The 22,349-nt window shown below is 39.6% G+C and overlaps 1 protein-coding gene across 1 annotated transcript in view; it reads right to left on the reverse strand.

Annotated features, from left to right (window-relative positions):
• Nucleotides 1-22,349, reverse strand: part of snrnp200 (small nuclear ribonucleoprotein 200 (U5)) — a 97,230-nt gene that overhangs the window by 59,213 nt on the left and 15,668 nt on the right. Inside the window, exons 5-11 of the mRNA XM_069917765.1 lie at nucleotides 17,411-17,466; nucleotides 14,565-14,663; nucleotides 12,970-13,122; nucleotides 12,060-12,159; nucleotides 3,006-3,142; nucleotides 2,811-2,894; nucleotides 485-658 (exon numbers count right to left, since the gene is read on the reverse strand). Coding sequence (XP_069773866.1) covers nucleotides 485-658; nucleotides 2,811-2,894; nucleotides 3,006-3,142; nucleotides 12,060-12,159; nucleotides 12,970-13,122; nucleotides 14,565-14,663; nucleotides 17,411-17,466 — 803 coding nt within the window. The remainder of the gene's footprint in view (nucleotides 1-484; nucleotides 659-2,810; nucleotides 2,895-3,005; nucleotides 3,143-12,059; nucleotides 12,160-12,969; nucleotides 13,123-14,564; nucleotides 14,664-17,410; nucleotides 17,467-22,349) is intronic.

The raw sequence follows: 22,349 nt of genomic DNA on the forward strand, positions 1-22,349 counted from the left end.
TTGTACCTTATTTTTGGGACCAATAACTCAGTATCCTATTGGGGAAAGTTAGGTTAACATTTTAGATATTGATCGAGCGGCTCAGCAACAATTATGCAGATCAGCACAGATCGGGCAGCATGGTTAGTGTAGCAGTTAGCGCAATGCTGCCTCAGCACCAGTGATCGGGACCAGGGTTCAAATGCCACGCTGTCTGTAAGAAGTTTGTACATGTGCATGTTTCCTCCCACAGTTCTAAACGTATGGGGTGGGGTTGTAGGTCAATTAGCATACTTTGATTTAAATTTTTAAATTGTAATAATAGGTGAAAGTGGGAGACACTGGCTCGTTGCCATGCTATATGGCTCAATTTAAAAATTAAAATCAAAGTACGCTAATTGCATATTGTTTAACAGTTAGTCAACAATGAAACCCATTACAAAATTGAAATTGACGCACACACAAACAAGAACAATGAAATAAGAATCTCACGCTGATCTCGCACCTCATCTGAACTGAAGGCCTTGGGCTTAAGAGCTGGTACGTGCACCTCCTCATACCCTTTACGCTGCTTACGAAATGAGCCATCTGGGAGCTGACATCGCTTGTTTGCCATGAGGTGACTTCCTTGTGCAAAGGCCAGGTCCTCCAAATCCAAAACTTGCCTGGGAGCTAGAATCTAAAGAAGCAAACAGTTTGTTATAGCAGGAGCCACAACAAATACTATACTGTAGTCATTTGTGAGTTGTACAAACACTAAGTTTAATTGTTTAACAATTCAGTCCAAACGTTAAGTTTAACAATTCGACAGTTCAGTTCAGACAGATGCCATTATCTGTAGTCGAAAATGTGAGCTGACCTGCCGACTCAGAGAGAGGAAAAGAAATTGCCCAGCTTCACACTGTCAGTCTGCTGCTTGGATCCCATCGCACCCCGGGCTCCTGCTCTTGCGAAAGCCCAAACCTCTGAACGACGGTTATAGAACTAAGTAGCGCAATCGGCCTTAATACAAGCAGATGATCACGGTTTTGGTGACGTCATTCACTCCCTCCACTGCAGAACGATGCTGCATCAAGAACTCTATTGCCTGTGGAAAATCACCTCTATGGCAAGTATTTAGGGTAGTCTTGGACTCCATGGGCAGCCCAAGACTCGACATCAAATCACAACTAGCTGCAAACATAGATAACCTGGAGAGACTCAGTAGGTCAAGCAGCAACCAAGTATGGACTGTCCATTTTTCATATTGGGACTAGGATGGGGAGGAGAGGTGGCAAGCTCTAAAAGGAAGGTGAGGGGGGCAGTAGGGAGAGCTGGGAGGAGTAAGAGGTAATAGGATACTGGATAATTGGTGGGAAAATGGATTGGGGAGACAGGCAAGAAGGAGACCACTATGGGGAGGTAGGTTTTGGAGTTGATAGATCACTGGGGTTTAGGCAACCAGGTGAAACAGGACATGCTGTTGGTCAAGTTTGACCTCTGCTTCTGAATGAGGCTGAGGACAGACAGGTTTGTGTGGGAATGATGAGAGTTGCTGACAATGAGGAGTTGCAGCCAGCAGGCAAGGACAGAGCACAGATCTAACTGTTTCCATCTGTCCTGACCTCTACCCATCTTTCCAACCCCATTTTAGGGGGAACATCCTAACACAGAGCATAGTGGGAGTGTGGAACGAGCTAAAGTGCTGAAGGTGGGCTCAATTTTCACATTTAAGAAAAACGTGACAGGTACATGGATAGGAAGTGCATGGAGGGCAATGGACTGGGTGCAGGTCAGTGGGATTAGGCAGAACAATAGTTCGGCACAGACTAGACCAGTTTTCGGTGCTGTAATGTTATATGGTTCTATAGTTCTTACCCATTCCAGTACTGCTCTTTTCTCATGCCCCTCACTCCCCCCATGGAGTCCTGTTTCCATAGCCCACCTCTCCCACGTTCACTTGTCCGGTATCACTTAAGACTTCCCCCATTCCCTTTTTTATGCTTGTTATTAACTCTTCTCACCCTTGTCTCGATAAAGAGCCCCGAATGAGCATTTCTCTCCATGGATGCTGCCTGATTTGCTGAGACCTTTCAGCTTCTTAACGTTTGCTCAAGATGCCAGTGTCTACAGTGGTTGTTTCTCAAGAATTTGCTGTAATAATCTCGGCAATTTCCAGTTTACAAATTGTAATTCTCATCCTCACATTTCTCCCCAGTGTGACGGTAATATAGGGCCAGTAATTCCATCAATATCCTCAGTGAATCTACCACACGAGTATAAAGTCTTAGAGAGCACTGTTCTTTGGTGCATCCCTTCTATAAATTGAAGGCTAAGTAATGACAACCTGTACTACTTTTGTCAACCGTGGAGTTCTTTCTCCCCCAATTTTTCCTCTTTCTTAAATGCAGGGGCCTGGATCCGCAAACATTTCTATTAATTTTATAAAACAGATTCCTTTCATTTAATCTTTCCCTTGTACATAAACTGTTCACCATATTGAACAATTTGGCCATTTAGTGATTTTGAGCACTTCAACCAGATCATCCAAGGATAACTACCACAAACTTTTTTTTTGTTTAACTTTCCAGTACTGAGAATCATCTTGGTTGCTTGGCTATTGTTAACAAAACTCACACTTCAAGTAAAGTTTGCATGCATTAGCTTCACTTCAGAAGTATAAGTAACCACAGTACAGCAATCAAGCCCTGGTCCCCTGACCTGTTGTTTATTCTTCCCAACCACTTTGGGACAGTGCCATTCTTATTCCTGAATTAGGGCAAGATTGATTAGCAGATCTTAATCTTTTACCGATGACGTATCACATTTAAATTAATTTGCACTAGGCTCACCTCCCCTTCCCTATCGAGATCCATTGCTTCAAGATCTGTATCCACACGAGACTGGCGAACTCGCTCTCTGCGAGATCTTTCTTCCTACAAAGAGACAGATTATTTTGATGAACATCATGTAACATTCCTTTGGGTTACAATTTTAAAAAGACAATGGTATGGACCAGTGTGTTTTATAGTTACCATGTGACTTACCCGAATGATGTCCTCTTTCTCAGTCTCCTGAAGTTTATAGAGAACCTTGGAAAGCTCGGTGTCTGCCTCCATCTTATTCTGGATCCTCTCTTTCTCTGATTCACTCTGAGCACTGGCTAATAAAGTGCAAAACAGAACTACCAGAGCAAAAAAAAAAAGAAAACTAAGTGAATGATAATATTTAAGACAGAGGGTTTGCACACATTAATATTTTGACTTTGAACCCACCAGTTACCACAATCCCATGCACAACTTTATCCAAAAAAGATATTATCAGACAAAGCTGCACCATGGATAGAAATCTGGTCACAAGAAACAATGACATTCATTTTCTGGCTAAAATCTTCACGTGCATCATTCCACTTTACTGTGAGTAGGAGAAACTGATGGAAGTGCTTTTTTTTTTTTTATTTCTTCATCGGCAGACTCCAACCAGTGTGGATCGGCACATCACCTCTGCCTCACTGACCATCAACATAGGGGCATCCTATGTGCTTAGTGCCCTGCTCTATTCCCTATATACTTATGACTGCATATCCAGGATCCAATGCAGACTATAAATTTCCTCCCATCACCATTGATAGCCAAAAAAATAAGAAATAATGATTCACAGTACAGGATCTGGTTGGGTGGAGCCAGAACAATTTTGGTCTAGATGTCCACAGAACCAAGGAGCATATTACAGGTTTTAGGATGTGGAAGTTAAGGACACAGGTCCTTCTCCACTATGGGATGGAGGTGGAGAGAGTTAGTACCTTCAAGTTCTTGGAAGCCCACATATCAGAGGATCCCTCCTGGAGCCTGCACATCAAAGCAATTGTGAAGAAAGCGCTACTTTCTAAGAAGTCTGAGGAGATTTGGCAACCTCTCCCTAAAGCTCAGGCCCCATGTCGTGGCAACATCCTTGTAAATTTCTGCACTCTCTCCTGCTTGACAACATCTTTCCTATAGTATGGTGACCAAATCTGAACATAATAGTCCAAAAGGGGCCTCACCCACACTTTATATAACAGCAACCTGACCTCCCCATTTCTATACTCAATACTCTGACTGATGAAGGCCGATATGCCAAAAGCCTTTCTGACCACCCATACCTACCTGTGACACACTTTTTTAAAAATTTTTTATTTTTCACACCATAAACCACATTGACCAAGATACATACATTTTCCTTTTCAAATATATAGTGACATTTTCTGCCCCCCCTCCCATCCCACCCTCCCTACCTCCCCCCCATTCATTTAAAGTACAAAATCTAAGATACATTAAACCAGTCAAACAATGTTGTCATTCAATAAAAATAAAAAAGAATTTCCACTGAGTCAATTCTTTTCATTTCCTTCTCCTTTCGTTATTTTAGGCAGTAGATGTCCCCGGTAGGTTTTCTCTATTGTGTTTCATGTATGGCTCCCATATTTGTTCAAATATTTCAATATTATTTCTTAAATTATATGTTATTTTTTCTAATGGAATACATTTATTCATTTCTATATATCATTGTTGTATTCTCAAATTATCTTCTAATTTCCAGGTTGACATAATACATTTTTTTGCTACAGCTAGGGCTATCCTAACAAATCTTTTTTTTTGTGCACCATACAAATCAAGGCCAAATTCTTTGTTTTTTATGTTACTTATGAGGAAGATCTCTGGGTTTTTTTGGCATATTGTTTTCTGTAATTTTATTTAATATCTGGTTTAGATCTTTCCAAAATTTTTCTACTTTCTCACATGTCCAGATTGCATGAATTGTTGTTCCCATTTCTTTTTTACAACGAAAACATCTGTCAGATACTGTTGGGTCCCATTTATTTAACTTTTGAGGTATAATGTATAGCCTGTGTATCCAGTTATATTGTATCATACGTAACCTCGTATTTATTGAATTTCTCATCGTTCCAGAGCATAACTTCTCCCATGTTTCCTTCTTTATCTTTATATTTAAATCTTGTTACCATTTTTATTTAGTTTTACCATTTGTTTCCTCATTCTCCTTTTCTTGCAGTTTAATATACATATTTGTTATAAAGTTTTGATTATCATTGTATCTGTAATCACATATTCAAAGTTACTTCCCTCTGGTAACCTCAGATTGCTTCCTAATTTGTCCTTCAAGTCGGATCTCAGTTGGTAATATGCCAACACTGTATCTTGAGTTATATTATATTTATCCTTCATTTGTTCAAAGGATAATAATCTATTTCCTGAAAAACAATTTTCTATTCTTTTGATCCCTTTTTTCTCCCATTCTCTAAAGGAAAGGTTATCTATTGTTAAAGGGAGTAACTGATTTTGCGTCATTATTAGTTTTGGTAATTGGTAATTTGTTTCATTCCTTTCTACATGAATCTTCTTCCAAATATTGAACAGATGATGTAATACTGGAGAACTCCTACGTTGTACCAATTTTTCATCCCATTAATATAATATGTGTTCAGGTATCTTCTCCCCTATTTTATCTAGTTCTAATCTAGTCCAATCTGGCTTTTCCCTTGTTTGATAAAAATCTGATAGGTATCTTAATTGTGCGGCTCTATAATAATTTTTAAAGTTTGGCAGTTGTAAGCCTCCTTGTTTATACCATTCTGTTAATTTAGCTAGTGCTATCCTCGGTTTCCCCCCTCTCCATAAAAATTTCCTTATTATTTTCTTCAACTCCTTGAAGAATTTCTCTGTCAAGTGTATTGACAATGCCTGAAATAGGTATAATATCCTTGGGAAAATGTTCATTTTAATACAGTTTATCTTTCCTATTAGTGTTAGTGGTAAATCTTTCCAATGCTCTAAATCGCCCAGTAATTTTTTCATTAGTGGATAATAATTGAGTTTATATAGATGGCCGAGATTTTTATTTATTTGTATACCTAGGTATCTTATTGCTTGCATTTGCCATCTGAATGGTGATTCCTTCTTAAATTTTGAGAAATCCATATTATTCATTGGCATTCCTTCACTTTTATTTACGTTAATCTTGTAACCCGACACTTCTCCATATTCCTTCAATTTCTTATATAATTCTTTTATTGATAGTTCTGGTTCTGTTAAGTATACTATAACATCATCCGCAAATAAACTGATTTTATATTCCTTGTCTTTTATTTTTATCCCTTTTATATTATTTTCTGTTCTTATCAATTCTGCTAGTGGTTCTATAGCTAACGCGAACAATAAGGGTGATAGTGGGCATCCCTGCCTTGTTGATCTGCTTAAGTTAAATTGCTTTGATATATATCCATTTACTGTCACTTTCGCCAATGGCCCCTTATATAATGCTTTAATCCAATTAATATACTTCTCTGGTAAACTGAATTTTTGCAATACTTTGAATAAATAATTCCATTCTACTCTGTCAAAGGCCTTCTCTGCGTCTAAAGCAACTGCTACTGTTGGCGTTTTACTCACTTCTACTGCATGAATTAAGTTAATAAATTTACAATTATTGTCTGTTGTGCGTCTTTTTTTAATAAATCCAGTTTGGTCTAGATTTACCATTTTAGGTACATAATCTGCTAATCTGTTTGCTAATAGTTTAGCTATTATCTTGTAATCAGTGTTAAGTAATGATATTGGTCTATCTGATCCTGGTGCGAGTGGATCTTTCCCTTGCTTTGGTATTACTGTAATTATTGCTGTTTTACATGAATCTGGTAAGCTTTTTGTTTCGTAAATCTGGTTGATTACTTCCAGGAGGGGAGGAATTAATAAATCTTTAAATGTTTTATAGAATTCTATTGGGAATCCATCCTCTCCTGGTGTTTCATTATTTGGTAGTTTTTTTATTATCTCTTGTATTTCTACTATTTCAAATGGTTCTGTTAATTTATTTTGTTCCTCTATTTGTAATTTTGGTAGTTCAATTTTAGTTAAAAATTCATCTATTTAGCCTTCTTTCCCTTCGTTTTCAGTTTGGTATAATTGTTCATAGAATTCTCTAAAGTTTTCATTAATCTCCGTTGGATTATATGTAATTTGCTTGTCTTTTTTCCTTGATGCCAATACCATTTTCTTAGCTTGTTCTGTCTTAAGCTGCCATGCTAGAATTTTGTACGTTTTTTCCCCCTAGTTCATAATATTTCTGTTTTGTCTTCATTATGTTCTTCTCCACCTTATATGTTTGTAGTGTTTCATATTTTATTTTTTTATCTGCCAATTCTCTTCTTTTAGTTGTGTCTTCCTTCATTGCTAATTCTTTTTCTATATTTACTATTTCCCTTTCCAACTGTTCTGTTTCCTGATTGTAGTCCTTCTTCATCTTGGTTACATAACTTATTATTTGCCCTCTGATGAACGCTTTCATTGCATCCCATAGTATAAACTTATCTTTCACTGATTCCATATTTATTTCAAAGTACATTTTAATTTTTCTTTCAATTAATTCTCTAAAATCCTGCCTTTTAAGTAGCATGGAGTTTAATCTCCATCAATACATTCTTGGAGGGATGTCCTCTAACTCTATTGTCAATATCATGGGTGAATGGTCCGATAATATTCTAGCTTTATATTCTGTTTTTCTTACTCTAATACGAGCTGATAACAGGAATAGGTCTATTCTTGAGTATGTTTTATGTCTACCCGAATAATATGAATATTCCTTTTCCTTTGGGTGTTGTTTCCTCCATATATCCAAAAGTTGCATTTCTTCCATCGATTTAATTATAAATTTGGTTACTTTGTTCTTTCTGTTAATTTTTTTCCCCAGTTTTATCCATATTTGAATCCAAATTAAGGTTTAAATCCCCTCCTGTTAATATGTTCCCTTGCGTATCTGCTATCTTCAAAAAAATATCTTGCATAAACTTTTGATCTTCTTCGTTCAATGAATATACATTGAGTAGATTCCAAAGCTCAGAATATATCTGACATTTTATCATTACATATCTCCCTGCTGGATCTATTATTTCCTCTTCTATTTTAATTGGTACAATTAAAGAGGCTACTCCTCTTGCTTTTGAATTATACGACGCTGCTGTTACATGTCCTACCCAATCTCTCTTTAATTTCTTGTGCTCCAATTCAGTTAAATGTGTTTCTTGCACAAATGCTATATCAATTTTTTCTTTTTTCAGTAAATTTAGCAGTTTCTTCCTTTTGATTTGGTTATGTATTCCGTTAATATTTAAAGTCATATAGTTCAACGTAGACATTTCATACTTTGTTTATCTTCCCTTTCCGTTTCCTCATCATCACCTTTCCTTCTTATCCATTTCTGCTTTCTTGTTTTGAACACTTTATAAGACAACATTTCTAAAACATCAAACATTTTCCTTATTCTCCTATTTAGAACTTCTTTAACCACATTCTCCCCTCCCCTTCCTGAGTTGCCCTTTATCCCTTGTCGGGCAACCACATCTCCCCTCTCCATTTGGATTTGCGAATTCACTCGCAAGCGTCAACTGATTTTGCAGTGACCGTAACTCCTCCCCACCTAGCACCCCCCAGAAAAGATTTCAATTTTCATATATAAAAAAGGTCACTCTTTTAATTCCCTCCTTATTCCCTCTATTCCCTTTCATTCCCTTATTAATTCTTATCTATACTCTATATATTTTCCTCTAAATACGGATACACTCATGTATACACATATATAAATACACATCTATATATATATATATCCATACACACACATACATATAGTTCGTGATCATTTTTACTCTCATTACATGTCTTCATCTCTCAGGTTGTTTTGTAGTTGTTCTGCAAATTTTCGTGCTTCCTCTGGATCCGAGAATAGTCTGTTTTGTTGCTCTGGAATAACTATTTTAAGTACCGCTGGGTACTTTAACATAAATTTATATCCTTTTTTCCTTAGGATCGTTTTTGCTGTATTGAACTCCTTCCTCTTTTTCAGGAGTCAAAACTTATGTCTGGATAGAAAAAAAATTTTTGACCTTTGTATTCCAGTGGTTTTTTGTCTTCTCTTATTTTCTTCATTGCTTTCTCCAATATATTTTCTCTTGTTGTATATCTTAAGAATTTTACTAAAATGGATCTTGGTTTTTGCTGCGGTTGTGGTTTCGGGGCTAATGTTCTATGTGCCCTCTCTATTTCCATTTCTTCCTGTAATTCTGATCTTCCTAGGACCCTGGGGATCCAATCTTTTATAAATTCTCTCATATTCTTGCCTTCTTCATCTTCCTTAAGGCCCACTATCTTTATATTATTTCTTCTATTATAGTTTTCCATTATATCTATCTTCTGAGCTAACAGCTCACGTGCCTCTAACTTTTTTATTAGATTCTTCTAATTTCTCTTTTGTCCTCTACTTCCATTTCTACGATTATTTCTTGTTCTTCCACATTATCCACTCTTTTTCCTATCTCTGATATGACCATTTCTATTTTATTCATTTTTTCTTCTGCACTCTTAATTCTTCTTTTTATCTCATTAAATTCTTGTAATTGCCATTCTTTCACTGATTCCATATATTCTTTAAAAAAGATATATCCATTGTCTTGCCTTTCCCTTCTTCTTCCATTTTTCTATGTTCTTCTTCCTCTGGGTTGACCATCTGTTGTTTCCTTGTTTTCTTTTTGCTCTCTTCTTTCTTGTTGTCGTCATTTTCTTTGTTCTGCTCCTGTTGCTGTGTTGCAGCTGTCACTCTCAGCTGTGGAGATCGACTCCGCAGCTCTTCCCCCCTCCCGTCAGTGTGTTTTTTTTCATGCGCGGTTGCGCACTTTTATTGGGCTCCGCGAGCCATTTTTGTAGTCACGAGCTTGGGACTTCCACTAACTTTAGGGAGCGGGCTTCTCTCTCCGCGGCGGGCCTCCTCGGACAGGTAAGGCCTTCACCTTCTTCCGACGTTCTTTCATCTTCTCTTCTTCCCGTTGTTTTTGACTTTTCTCTCTTCGCTGCCATTTTCTTCTCACCTTTCTTTTACTTTGTTTTAATTTTTATTCTTGTACCTTTGTGTTTTGTGCGTTTTTTTTTCAACTTTTCCGGAGAGGGCTGGAATTCCTTGACCAGCCACTACTCCATCACGTGACTCCTCCTCTGTGACACACTTTCAAAGGACTATGTACCTGTACTCCTCCCTTTCCTTTATACACTCCTCAGATCTTTACCATTCACTGTGTTGGTTCGACCCATGTTAAACCTTCCAAAATGCAACACTGCACATTTCTCTCTACTAAATTCCATCAACCATTCTTTTCCCCACCTGCCCAACACATCAAGACCCTGCTGCAATCTTTGGCAATTGTCTTCACTCTCAACAATACCACACATTTTAGTGCAGTGCTTCTCAACCTTTTTCTTTCCACTCACATACCACTTTAAGTAAATCCTATGCCATCAGTGGCATTAGTAAGGGATGGCTTAAGATGATGTGTGAGTGGGAAGGAAAGGTTGAGAATCACTGCTCTGGACCCAATTGTTATTGAAATATTCTGCTTAAAAAAAATTGTCATTGGTCTATTATCCTCTGTAGATACAAAACCATGCATATAACGAGTCCCTTAGGTACAATTAAAACAGTGGTATTCAAACTTTTTCTTCCCACTCACATACCACCTTAAGCAATCCCTTTCTAATCACAGCACTGATGGCATAGGGAAGAAAAAGGTTGAGAACCACTGTTTTAGTGTCATCCACAAACTTGCTAATCATGCCAAGTACGTTTTCAACTCAATCATTGATGTTGATGACAGGCAACAATGGGCCCAGCTCTGAACCCTGAGACACACCACTACTCCAATCCAAAAAAAATCCTTCCACCATCACCCTCTACTTTCTTCCACGAAGCCAATTTTCTAAGCATTCTGCTATCTCATCTTGGATCCCATGCGATCAAACCTTCCAGAGCAGCCTACTGTACCTTGCTAAAATCCATATATAGCGCTGCCCTTGTCATCCTTTTTGATCATCTCAAAAGATGTGATCTCCCATTCACATTAACTGCACTCACTATCCCTGCAATTGCATGCATACCTTTTCCCCACAGAACATTCCCTGGTAACTTACTGACCACAGAAGTTTGGCTCACTGGCAAGTAGTTCCCAAGCTTTTCCTTACAGCCTTTCTTCAATAAAGGCCCAACATTTGCACCTTCAGTTTTCTGACTCATAAATCTCAGCCTCAGCACCAACAATTTCCTTCCAAGTGAAGCAACACTTCACTTGTTACTCTGCGGGCCGCACCGTTGTGGCCTCCCCTATATCGAAGAGACTGGACGCAGTCTGGGAGATCACTTCGTCTCCTGGGCCACCCATTTCAATTCTGCATCCCATTTCCTTGCTGACATGTCTGTCCATGGTCTCATCCACTGATCACCCACAAATTGGAGGACCAACACTTCATATTCTGTCTGGGCACCCCAACTGGATAGCAATAACATTGACTCCTCCGGTGTCCATTAGCCACCCCACCCCCAATCTTTCCCCATGCCTCTGTCTCTCATCTTTTACTCTGTCGCCTTTACTCCAGCTCTGCATTCACAGAGCCAATCCCCCGACTCCCCCCCAATCTGATTTAGATTAGATTTCAGATGTATTGTCAGAGTACATACATAACATCACATACAACTCAAATTATTTTTCCTGCCGACGAGGCAGAATTATCACTTATTGGCAGTGCAAAAAAAACCTGATTCAATGTACACCTGTGTGCAATGTACACAGTGTCTGCAGATTTTCTTGTTTCACACCTGCAATTCCCTCCAGAGCTTCCTACATCTGATCAGGCACAGGAGATTTGATTACCATCATATGTTATTTACTTATTAACCAATAGGATGCTTCACTGGATAAGTGACACTTTCCCATCTTTAATTCACAACAAAAGTACCAGTTTTCCCAATGTTGGCATCACTCATTGTTGAAGACTCAAGTTATTCGAGCTAATTTTTGACTGGCCAATCTCACAATCATATAATGCACGGCACAATTAGCCAGCAAAAAAGATGCTGCCACCACCATTTGTCTAAGATAGTGGCTGAAGGCCATGGAGCCATGTACCTGTTAGGACCTATACTAAACGACAAAGTATACCTGACTGTATGCTTTCTGCAGGTAGATGCAATTAAAGGATAGATTATGCACACACAATCTTAATACTCACTCATCATGCGATGTTGCCGTAATACTTTAATAAAGTCAAAAGTGTTAAAGCCAAGAAGCAAGACAAGCTGATTTTCACATTCCCGATCATCTCCAGCTGTCTGAAACAAAAGAACAAAAAAAAAACCAATGTTGGATAAAATAAAAGTTGTGACACTGGTAACAAAATAGGTCAATATACAAAAGTGCTGGAACAACTCAGTAGCATTCTTTATGTAGCAACATTATGGGCCTGAGCCCTACATCAAGGTACAGGAACACCATCTTTTATCCAGACATCTAAAATCCGGAAATTTTTTCCTGGTGCTGGTACAGCAGAGGGAGAGAGAGACATCAGCACGACTAGATTGGGAGGGGTGGGGGGAGAGGAGAGACGACAGCACGACTCGGGTGGGTGGGGAGGGGAAGACGCCAGCGCGACTGGAAGGGGTGGATACGGCAGCACAATTCAGGTGGGCTTAAATCTGGGCTTTTGTTCTGAAATCCGGAAAAATCCGAAATTCGGAACTCACTGTCCCCCAAGGGTTCCAGGTAAAGGACTGTGTACCTGAATCAGCAAAAGGCAGGCAGGTGCCTGAATAAAATGGTGGGGGAGGAGCACAGGTCCACAGGAAAAAGGTCATGTAGATATGGATGTGAGGGCAGAAGAGAAAAAGGCTGGGAAGGGATAGTTCTCTGGATGGAGAGGAAAGGGGGTGGAAAGTTGGAGGAAAGGAGACAGAGGGATAGGGAAAGAGAGAGACAAAGGAAGGACTGAATGGAAATCAGGGAAATCGTTATTAATGCTATCTGATTGGAGTACGCCAGGCGGAATACAAGGTGTGTTCCTCCAATATGTGAGTGCCCTCACTTTGGCAATGCATGAAATAGGTGTCTATTTCTGGGCACCTTACCATAAGTCAGGAACTCACCTTTAGAATATCCAGCACTTCATCAGCTTTCTTTTGAGACATGATAGCATCATCATAGAAGCGGCTGAGCTGTCTCTGGAGCCAGAAAGCATCAATGTCTCTGGGATGGAGGTCCTTTTTCTTAGCACTGAGCACATCTCCAGCAGTTCCCAGCTATGAAATTTAAAAAAAAAACATCTAAACAAACATACTAAAATCCCCATTATCCAGAATTCAAACAACCTGCAGCCTCAAGCAACTAGTAGTAACTCCCTGTTAGTTTGCAAATCCACCTAACATGTAATCTCAAGCAACCAGAAAATTCACTTATCTGGTATCTACCAATCCCCACAGGTGCCAGATACCAGGTCCAGTCCAAATTTTACATTTATTTAAATTTAATTTAGCCATACAGTACAATAACGGGCCCTTCTGGACAATAAGCCCGTGCCTCCCAAATACACTAATTAACCTACCACCCCCATAGGTTTTGAAGGGTGGGAGGAAACTGGAGTGCCCAGACGAAGCCCAAGCAGACATGGGGAGAACATACAAACTCCTTACATACTGCACTTTATTTAATCTCGGGTTGCTGGCACTGTAATAGCAGTGTGCTAACCGCTATGCTAACCATGCTGCCCAACAACATTAGTGCCAGGGACCAGGGTTCAAATCCTCTGCTGTACTGAGTTCGTCTGCGTGAGTTTCTTCGGGTGCTCCAGTTTCCTCCCACCATTCAAAACATAGCAGGGTTGTAGTTAATTGGCTATGATTGGGCAGTATGGGCTTGTGGCATATGTCTATATAACCTACAATTTTAGATTGGTCTTTCCCGTTAATTGTAGTGGGTATTTTATTTTAATAATGTTACTCTTTGCAAATGATACAGAACAAAATTTTCCCCATCAGCCAGTGTCCTTTTCAAGATGCCAAGGCTCAGGGCATTTCTCTCATGGTCACACCACACAACCCAGTCCTCATCCAGGGCTCAGTGATGGGGAGGGTCAAGAACTTCAAATTCCTGGGTATTAACATCTCCAATGATCTGTTCTGGAGACTCCGTGTCGATGGAATCATGAAGAAGGCTCAACAGCGGTTACACTTTGTGAGGTGCTTGAGAAGATTCGATATGTCACTGAAGACTCTTGTAACTTCTACAGGTGGACCCTGGAGAACATTCTGGCTGGTTGCATCACTGTCTGGTACGGAGGTGCCAACTCTCAGGACAAGAAAGACTCCAGAAGGTTGTTAACTCAGCCTGCGACATCACAGGCCCTAGACTTCACTCCATTAAGGACATCTACAAGGAGTGGTGTCTTAAAAATAGCACTCTCTATCCTCAAAAGACCCCCATACCTTTTTCACTCTGCTACCATCAGGAAAAGGTACAGGAGCCTCAAGACAAGTACTTAGCGGCACAAGAGCAGCTTTTTCCCCACTGCCATCAGATTCCTGAATACTCGAACCAAAGGCACTGCCTGACTTTTCATGCAATATTTTAGTTTTCTTTATTATTTATTGTTGCACGTGGTTTATATGAATGTTTGGACTTCGATGCTGCTGCAAACAAACTTCATGACAATAAATTCTGATTCTGAATTGATGCCCAGACTTACATTAGCAGAAAGTGTACAGCTGATGTCTGCTTCCTCGCCATCTGTATCATCATCTGACGCTTCTTCTCGCACTTCACCAAATGCATCCTCATCTCCCTCCTAAAATAGAAATTGAACACAATACAAAAAAAAATGCCAGATTGAAAAAATAATTTACAATTCCATTTCAAGAGATTAAAGGCTGAGAATGGATTGTAGGAGGAGGTAGCTCTGTGAATGCAAAGCTGGAGAAAAGGAGAGAGAAGGACAAGAATAAAATTTGAATCCCGTGCTGTCTGTATGTTCTCCCGTGTCTGCGCGGGTTTTCCCCAGGGGCTCGTTTCCTCCCACCATTCAAAACATATCAGGGGTGTAGGTTAATGGGGTGTAATTTGGATGGCACGGGCTCATGGGCTAAAATGGCCTGTTACTATACAGTATGTCTACATTTTTTTTTAAACATTTAGAGAGGGAGAGACAAGGGATGGGGAGCTGGAGGAAACACCAGATGGCCCATCACACATCAAAGTACACAGGTGTAACAATACTAAAAACAAGAAATGGCAGCAAAAATTTGTTCCACCTCTTGAACCTTTCATTAGATTGTGATAACTTTTTTATCCCAGTGTCATTTTCTTGCACTAACCTGATGTTCCTTGAGTATTTTAACATCTAAAAAGTTGTCATTCTCTGTATGTGTGTTTTCATGTTTTTGTACCAAGGACTAGAGAACGCTGTTTTGTCGGATTGTAACAGCCTTCACAGGCATACTGGTAGACAATTCTAAAGATTTACATTAAAAAGATTTATGCTCATTTCATGGTTAACCCATTACTGAGATTGATTCCTGGTTCTAGATATCTAGCCAAGGGAAACATCTCTGCAATTAACTTCAAACTCCAGAGCATCAGCTTATTTATCTCATATCTCTATAAGGACAATCCACATCCCAGGATTTAATATTGTGAAACAAAAAAACTGATGGAACTCAGCAGATTAAGCAGCATCTGTGGAGGACAAAAATGTTTCCAGTTGAGACCCTGCATCAGGACTTGAGTGTGGAGGGAAGAGGGCTAGTGCACAAAGTGAGAGGGAGAGGTGTGTGAAAGGGCCAGGCAGTTAACAGATGAGGGGGAAGAATGAGGGAGGTGGGAGCCAGGAAGCAGAAAATGATGGGTGATGGATAGAGACAGATGAGGAAAGAGGGGGAAAAATGCAGAGCAAGGGAAGGGAGAGGTCAAGGCTCATGGAGCGACATCTGCAGACTCTTGTTTCCACTTATTAGATGAAAGCTAATAAGTGGAAACAAAGAGGCAACAGAATTGGAATCCAATAAGTGAGGAAGGTACTTAGTGGTAACAGGTAGGTGAGGGGTGATGGGCCACTGGAGCCAGGAGATAAAATTGAATTGTTTGCCATTTGTATAATGATGCAGTGAAAATCTTTATTTTGGATGCTATCCAGGCAAGTCCATTCATACTTAAGTGCAGCAGGGTGTGCAAAAATAAAACAAATTAGGCCAGCATGGTAAGCGTAGGGGTTATCGCAACGCTGTTACAGCCTCAATGACCAGGGTTTGAATATGGTGCTGTCTGTAAGGATTTTGTATGTTCTCCTCTGGGTTTCCTCCTGGTGTGCTGGTTTCCTCTCACTGTTCAAAATGTACCGGAATTGTAGGTTAATTGGGCAGCACAGACGTGGGCCAAAAGGGCCTTTTACTGTACTTTGTCTAAATTTTAAAAATGGCAGGGTGTAGTGCTACTAAACGTCAAAGAATAGAGTGTATACCACTTCAAGGAAACGTGGAGGGTATATGGAAAAGTAGTTACAAATAGTGCAAACCTTTTATCCACAAGAGTCTGATAACAGAAAGTAGCACAAGACTGTCTATTATTTGAAGTTGAAAAACTTAGGTTCCATTTAACGGATGGTTGAAAACCCAGGTGGAACACAAGGTGCTGTTCCTCTAATTTGTGTTTGGCCTCGCACTGGCTGTGGAGAAGGCAGAGTTCAGACATATTGATGTGGGAATGAGAAGGAGAGTTGAAATTGCAAATAACTAGAAGACCAAAGTGGCCAATGAAGATCAGAGCATTGGTGCTTTGAGAAGAAATCACCTCGTCTACATTTGATCTCATCAATATAGAGAGGTCACTTTGAGACCCCCAAATAAAGTAGACAAGGTTGGAGGAGAGGCATACAAATCTTTACCTGACCTGAAAGGGCGCTTCAGGTCACTGATGATCACGAGGGAGAAGGTGTGGCACTTCCGAGGCTTGCAGGGGAAAGTGCCATGGGGTGGGTATGGGAAGACGTGACTGGTGGTGGGATCGCATCACAGCTGGCAAAATATGGTAAAGGGTGCCGTCTTCTGTCTCCATTTCATCTGGAGAGCCTTTGCTGTCCTCACTCAGTCACAAGTAAACTGTATGGAGCTCAATGTTCCAGGTGTGGTCTCACCAGAATTCTCTTGTACAACATATCTTTGCCTTACCAATTATTTGCTAGATCTGCAGGTTTTTTTTTTCCAGCAATTTAAGGGCATGCAGACATCTCTGAACACCAACATCTTTCAACTTCTCACCATTTAAAAAAACATCTTTCTACTTTTTTTTCCCCACAAATGTCATTTTCTGTGTCCTTCACCATTTAGCTTATCTATTTCCTGTTGAAACCTGCATTGTCCTCACAAATCAGTGATGCTCACCTTTGTAATATTAGCGTAATGCCACTATAACTTATTAATAGCCTACAAATGTTTAATGGGGTAGATTAGCTCTCCCCCACCCTCCTCCTCCACTGGGTAACCTGCTTGACCAAATTGACAAGGGTAAAGGATTATCCGTTTGTTACGGCTCTTCACTTACCTCCTCATCCGACTCAAACTGCACGTTAACTCCATACGTCTCGTCAATGTTGTCGTCTGAAAGAGGAAAATGCATTTAATTCCAATGACTCAAACCTGCCCAGTCTGGACTGTGGTGAACAGGTTGAAAAAAGGGCTGATGAAAAGAGAAGGGGATTATGGCAGAAGATGACTTGTTGCATTTACAAGACTGACCTTGCTGTCAAATGCAGATAAAGAATATCAAAACAATGCAATTTCTTTCAAGTTTCATTCTCACCAGTCACCACCCAAGTACTACATTACAATGCAAAGAACAAACTGCTGGACGAACACAGTGGGTCAGGCAGCTTCTGAAGAGGGAAATGGCTAGTCAATGTTTCAGTTAAAACTCGCTTCAGAACTCATTTGACCTAAAATGTCGCTGTCCATTTCCCTCCATAGATGCTGCCTGAATCTTGAGTTCTTCCAACAGTGTGTTTTTATTCATTCATTCTGGTGATTGGAGTTTCCCATGTCTTCTACTATATTATAATGTTATTGCTTTCTTGCAGAGTTGCAGAAATGTTTTCATACTGATAGCTGTATAGAGAATTATGGGGTGGCCCAGGGGCAATCTAGCTATTAAAATCTAAGCCAATCAATTTATATTTAATATAACTATTGACTTTAACAAAGTGCCGATTTCAGGACGAACTCTTCATTCATGAAATCTTTACTGCAATCCTAACAGTATCTTAAGATAGATAGATTAATTGGTTCATGCACAAAATCTGAACAGGCTAAGAAGAATGCCTTCTGTTTTTATTCATTTTGTTTAGTTCTCACACACAGGTATTCTAAGTACTGGTAAAAATAACAATATAATTCATTGTATTACCATCGTGTCTCAATTTGTATAATATGCTATCAGGGGACTGCCTGATAAAAGGTAATAAAATGTAAGTCACAAAACATTGTTAAAATGGAAACAAAGGAACAATGGAGAAAAGCTGAACAAATGACATGAAGAAAACATCTTTACATAACATCCTGGAAAAACAGCAACTAATGTTCCATACAGAATGGAAAGATCTGGACGATGTGACTATCTGCTACTGCCCTGGTGTTGTGGCAGAGAACAAATAGCTGAAGAAGAACCAAATGCAAGGGAAATTATTTTTTTTAAATCACCATGGAATATGCAACACTAACAAATTAAAGACAAAATAGAGATGGCAGCAAACATTATTAAATTTTACAATAGCTGGTTGATCGAGGGCAAATTTAAGATCCAAATTCTGATATAATACACACATGATGCATTTTATTCACGTTACTCAAGGGGTAGTGGAAGGTTTGAAACAAAATACCAAAACAATTGAAAGGAGGATTCACTGCTGCACTTTCACCAGTTACTTGAGATGGTTTGAATTTCTGGTTACTTTAAATTTTAAAAACTTACATCATTTCCCCATAGCAAATATCCTAGAACAAACTGTAAAGCATGAACACATCAAGACTCGATATTATATCCACATATTCATCAGGCTTGCGATGGAGGTCATTCTATCATCTAGTCTACTTAAGAGCATATGGATAAAGACACAAAGCTCTTTAGTGAAGGACTCACACTTTTCAAACTACAGTAAAAGTCCTAAAATTTGGACTGCTCAGGGATTGGGTCAGTCTGGATTTTCTGGATTCTCGCTCAATGCTTTTAAAATTCATATTTAAGGAGATTAAAGAAATGCACAGGTAAATTTTGATAGTTTATTAATGAATTTTTTTCATATAAAGTACAAAATAAATATTTATTCGTTCATTTCCACAACCTCTGTGCATCTGTGGCACGTACAGTGTTCACACACACATAAAGGCCCATTGAATTTTTTTAAAGTTTCTGAGAGTTTTGAGAATGGGAAAAAAGGCTGAGACCCACTGGTGTAGACTGAAATATTTTGCTAGAAAAAAAATTGTCATTGTCCCATTTCATTTGGAATCTGTGAACATAAGTCAATTCTTTCTTTGGCTTGGCTTCGCGGACGAAGATTTATGGAGGGGGTAAATGTCCACGTCAGCTGCAGGCTCGATTGTGGCTAACAAGTCCGATGCGGGACAGGCAGACACGGTTGCAGGGGAAAATTGGTTGGTTGGGGTTGGGTGTTGGGTTTTTCCTCCTTTGTCTTTTGTCAGTGAGGTGGGCTCTGCGGTCTTCTTCAAAGGAGGTTGCTGCCTGCCGAACTGTGAGGCGCCAAGATGTACGGTTTGAGGCGATATCAGCCCACTGGCAATGGTCAATGTGGCAGGCACCAAGAGCTTTCTTTAGGCAGTCCTTGTACCTCTTCTTTGGTGTACCTCTGTCACGGTGGCCAGTGGAGAGCTTGCCATATAACACGATCTTGGGAAGGCAATGGTCCTCTATTCTGGAGACGTGACCCACCCAGCGCAGCTGGATCTTCAGCAGCGTGGACTCGATGCTGTTGGCCTCTGCCATCTCGAGTACTTCGATGTTAGGGATGAAGGTGCTCCAATGAATGTTGAGGATGGAGCGGAGACAACGTTGGTGGAAGCTTTCTAGGAGCCGTAGGTGATGCCGGTAGAGGACCCATGATTCGGAGCCGAACAGGAGTGTGGGTATGACAACGGCTCTGTATACGCTTATCTTTGTGAGGTTTTTCAGTTGGTTGTTTTTCCAGACTCTTTTGTGTAGTCTTCCAAAGGCGCTATTTGCCTTGGCGAGTCTGTTGTCTATCTCGTTGTCGATTGTTGCATCTGATGAAATGGTGCAGCCGAGATAGGTAAACTGGTTGACCGTTTTGAGTTTTATGTGCCCGATGGAGATGTGGGAGGGCTGGTAGTCATGGTGGGGAGCTGGCTGATGGAGGACCTCAGTTTTCTTCAGGCTGACTTCCAGGCCAAACATTTTGGCAGTTTCCGCAAAACAGGATGTCAAGCGCTGAAGAGCTGGCTCTGAATGGGCAACTAAAGTGGCATCGTCTGCAAAGAGTAGTTCACGGACAAGTTTCTCTTGTGTCTTGGTGTGAGCTTGCAGGCGCCTCAGATTGAAGAGACTGCCATCTGTGCGGTACCAGATGTAAACAGCGTCTTCATTGTTGAGGTCTTTCATGGCTTGTTTCAGCATCATGCTGAAGAAGATTGAAAAGAGGGTTGGTGCGAGAACGCAGCCTTGCTTCACGCCATTGTTAATGGAGAAGGGTTCAGAGAGCTCATTGCTGTATCTGACCCGACCTTGTTGGTTTTCGTGCAGTTGGATAACCATGTTGAGGAACTTTGGGGGGCATCCGATGCACTCTAGTATTTGCCAAAGCCCTTTCCTGCTCACGGTGTCGAAGGCTTTGGTGAGGTCAACAAAGGTGATGTAGAGTCCTTTGTTTTGTTCTCTGCACTTTTCTTGGAGCTGTTTGAGAGCAAAGACCTGAAGACAAGTCAATTAGATATGATTAAACAGTGGTTTTCAAACTTTTTCTTTCCACTACCATACCACCTTAAGTAATCCCTTACTAATCACAGAGCATTTATGGCATAGCGATTACTTAAACTGGTATGTGAGTGGAAAGAAAAAGTTTGGGAAACACTGAAAATAGACAAACTCGAATATCTAGCACCCTGGTCCCATTTTATTGGCTTACATTTGTGATATAAGTCCATTAAATTCGCCTTCTCTAAAATAGGGGAGAAGATACCTGAACATATATTATATAACTGAGATGAAAAATTGGTACAACGTAGGAATTCTCCAGTATTACATCATCTGCTCAATATTTGGAAGAAGATTCATGTAGAAAGGAATAAAACAAATTACCAATTACCAAAACTAATACTGATGCAAAATCAGCTAATCCCTTTTACAATAGATAACCTCTCCTTTAGAGAATGGGAGAAAAAAGGATCAAAAGAATAGAAAATTGTTTTTCAGGAAATAAATTACTATCCTTTGAATAAAAGAAGAATAAATATAATATAACTCAAGATACAGTGTTGGCATACTACCAACTGAAATCCTACTTGAAGGACAAATTGGGAAGCAGTCTGAGGTTACCAGAGGGAAGTAATTTTGAATATGTGATTACAGATACAATGATAATCAAAAAATTTATAACAAATATGTATATTAAACTGCAAGAAAAGGAGAATGAGGAAACAAATGGTAAAACTAAACAAAAATGGGAACAAGATTTAAACATAAAGATAAAGAAGGAAACATGGGAGAAGTTATGCTCTGGAACTATGAGAAATACAATAAACATGAGGTTACGTATGATACAATATAACTGGATACACAGGCTATACATTACACCTCAAAAGTTAAATAAATGGGACCCAACAGTATCTGACAGATGTTTTCGTTGTAAAAAAGAAATGGGAACAACAATTCATGCAATCTGGACATGTGAGAAAGTGGAAAAATTTTAGGAAGATCTAAACCAGATATTAAATAAAATTACAGAAAACAATATACCAAAAAACCCAGAGATCTTCCTCCTAAGTAACATAAAAAACAAAGAATTTGGACTTGATTTGGACGGTGCACAAAAAAGATTTGTTATGATAGCTCTAGCCGTAGCAAAAAAATGTATTATGTCAACCTGGAAATTAGAAGATAATTTGAGAATACAACAATGGTATATAGAAATGTATAAATGTATTCCATTAGAAAAAATAACATATAATTGAAGAAATAATATTACAATATTTGAACAAATATGGGAGCCATACATGAAACACAATAGAGAAAACCTACCGGGGACATCTACCACCTAAAATAACGGAAGGAAAAGGAAATGAAAAGAATTGACTCAGTGAAATTTCTTGTTTATTTTTATTGAATGACAACATTGTTTGACTGGTTTAATGTATCTTAGATTCTGTACTTTAAATGAATGGGGGGGAGGTAGGGAGGGGGGGAGGTAGGGAGGGGGGGAGGTAGGGAGGGGGGGAGGTAGGGAGGGGGGGAGGTA

This window comes from Narcine bancroftii, chromosome 2 (genome assembly GCF_036971445.1).
Source record: "Narcine bancroftii isolate sNarBan1 chromosome 2, sNarBan1.hap1, whole genome shotgun sequence".
Taxonomy (NCBI): domain Eukaryota; kingdom Metazoa; phylum Chordata; class Chondrichthyes; order Torpediniformes; family Narcinidae; genus Narcine; species Narcine bancroftii.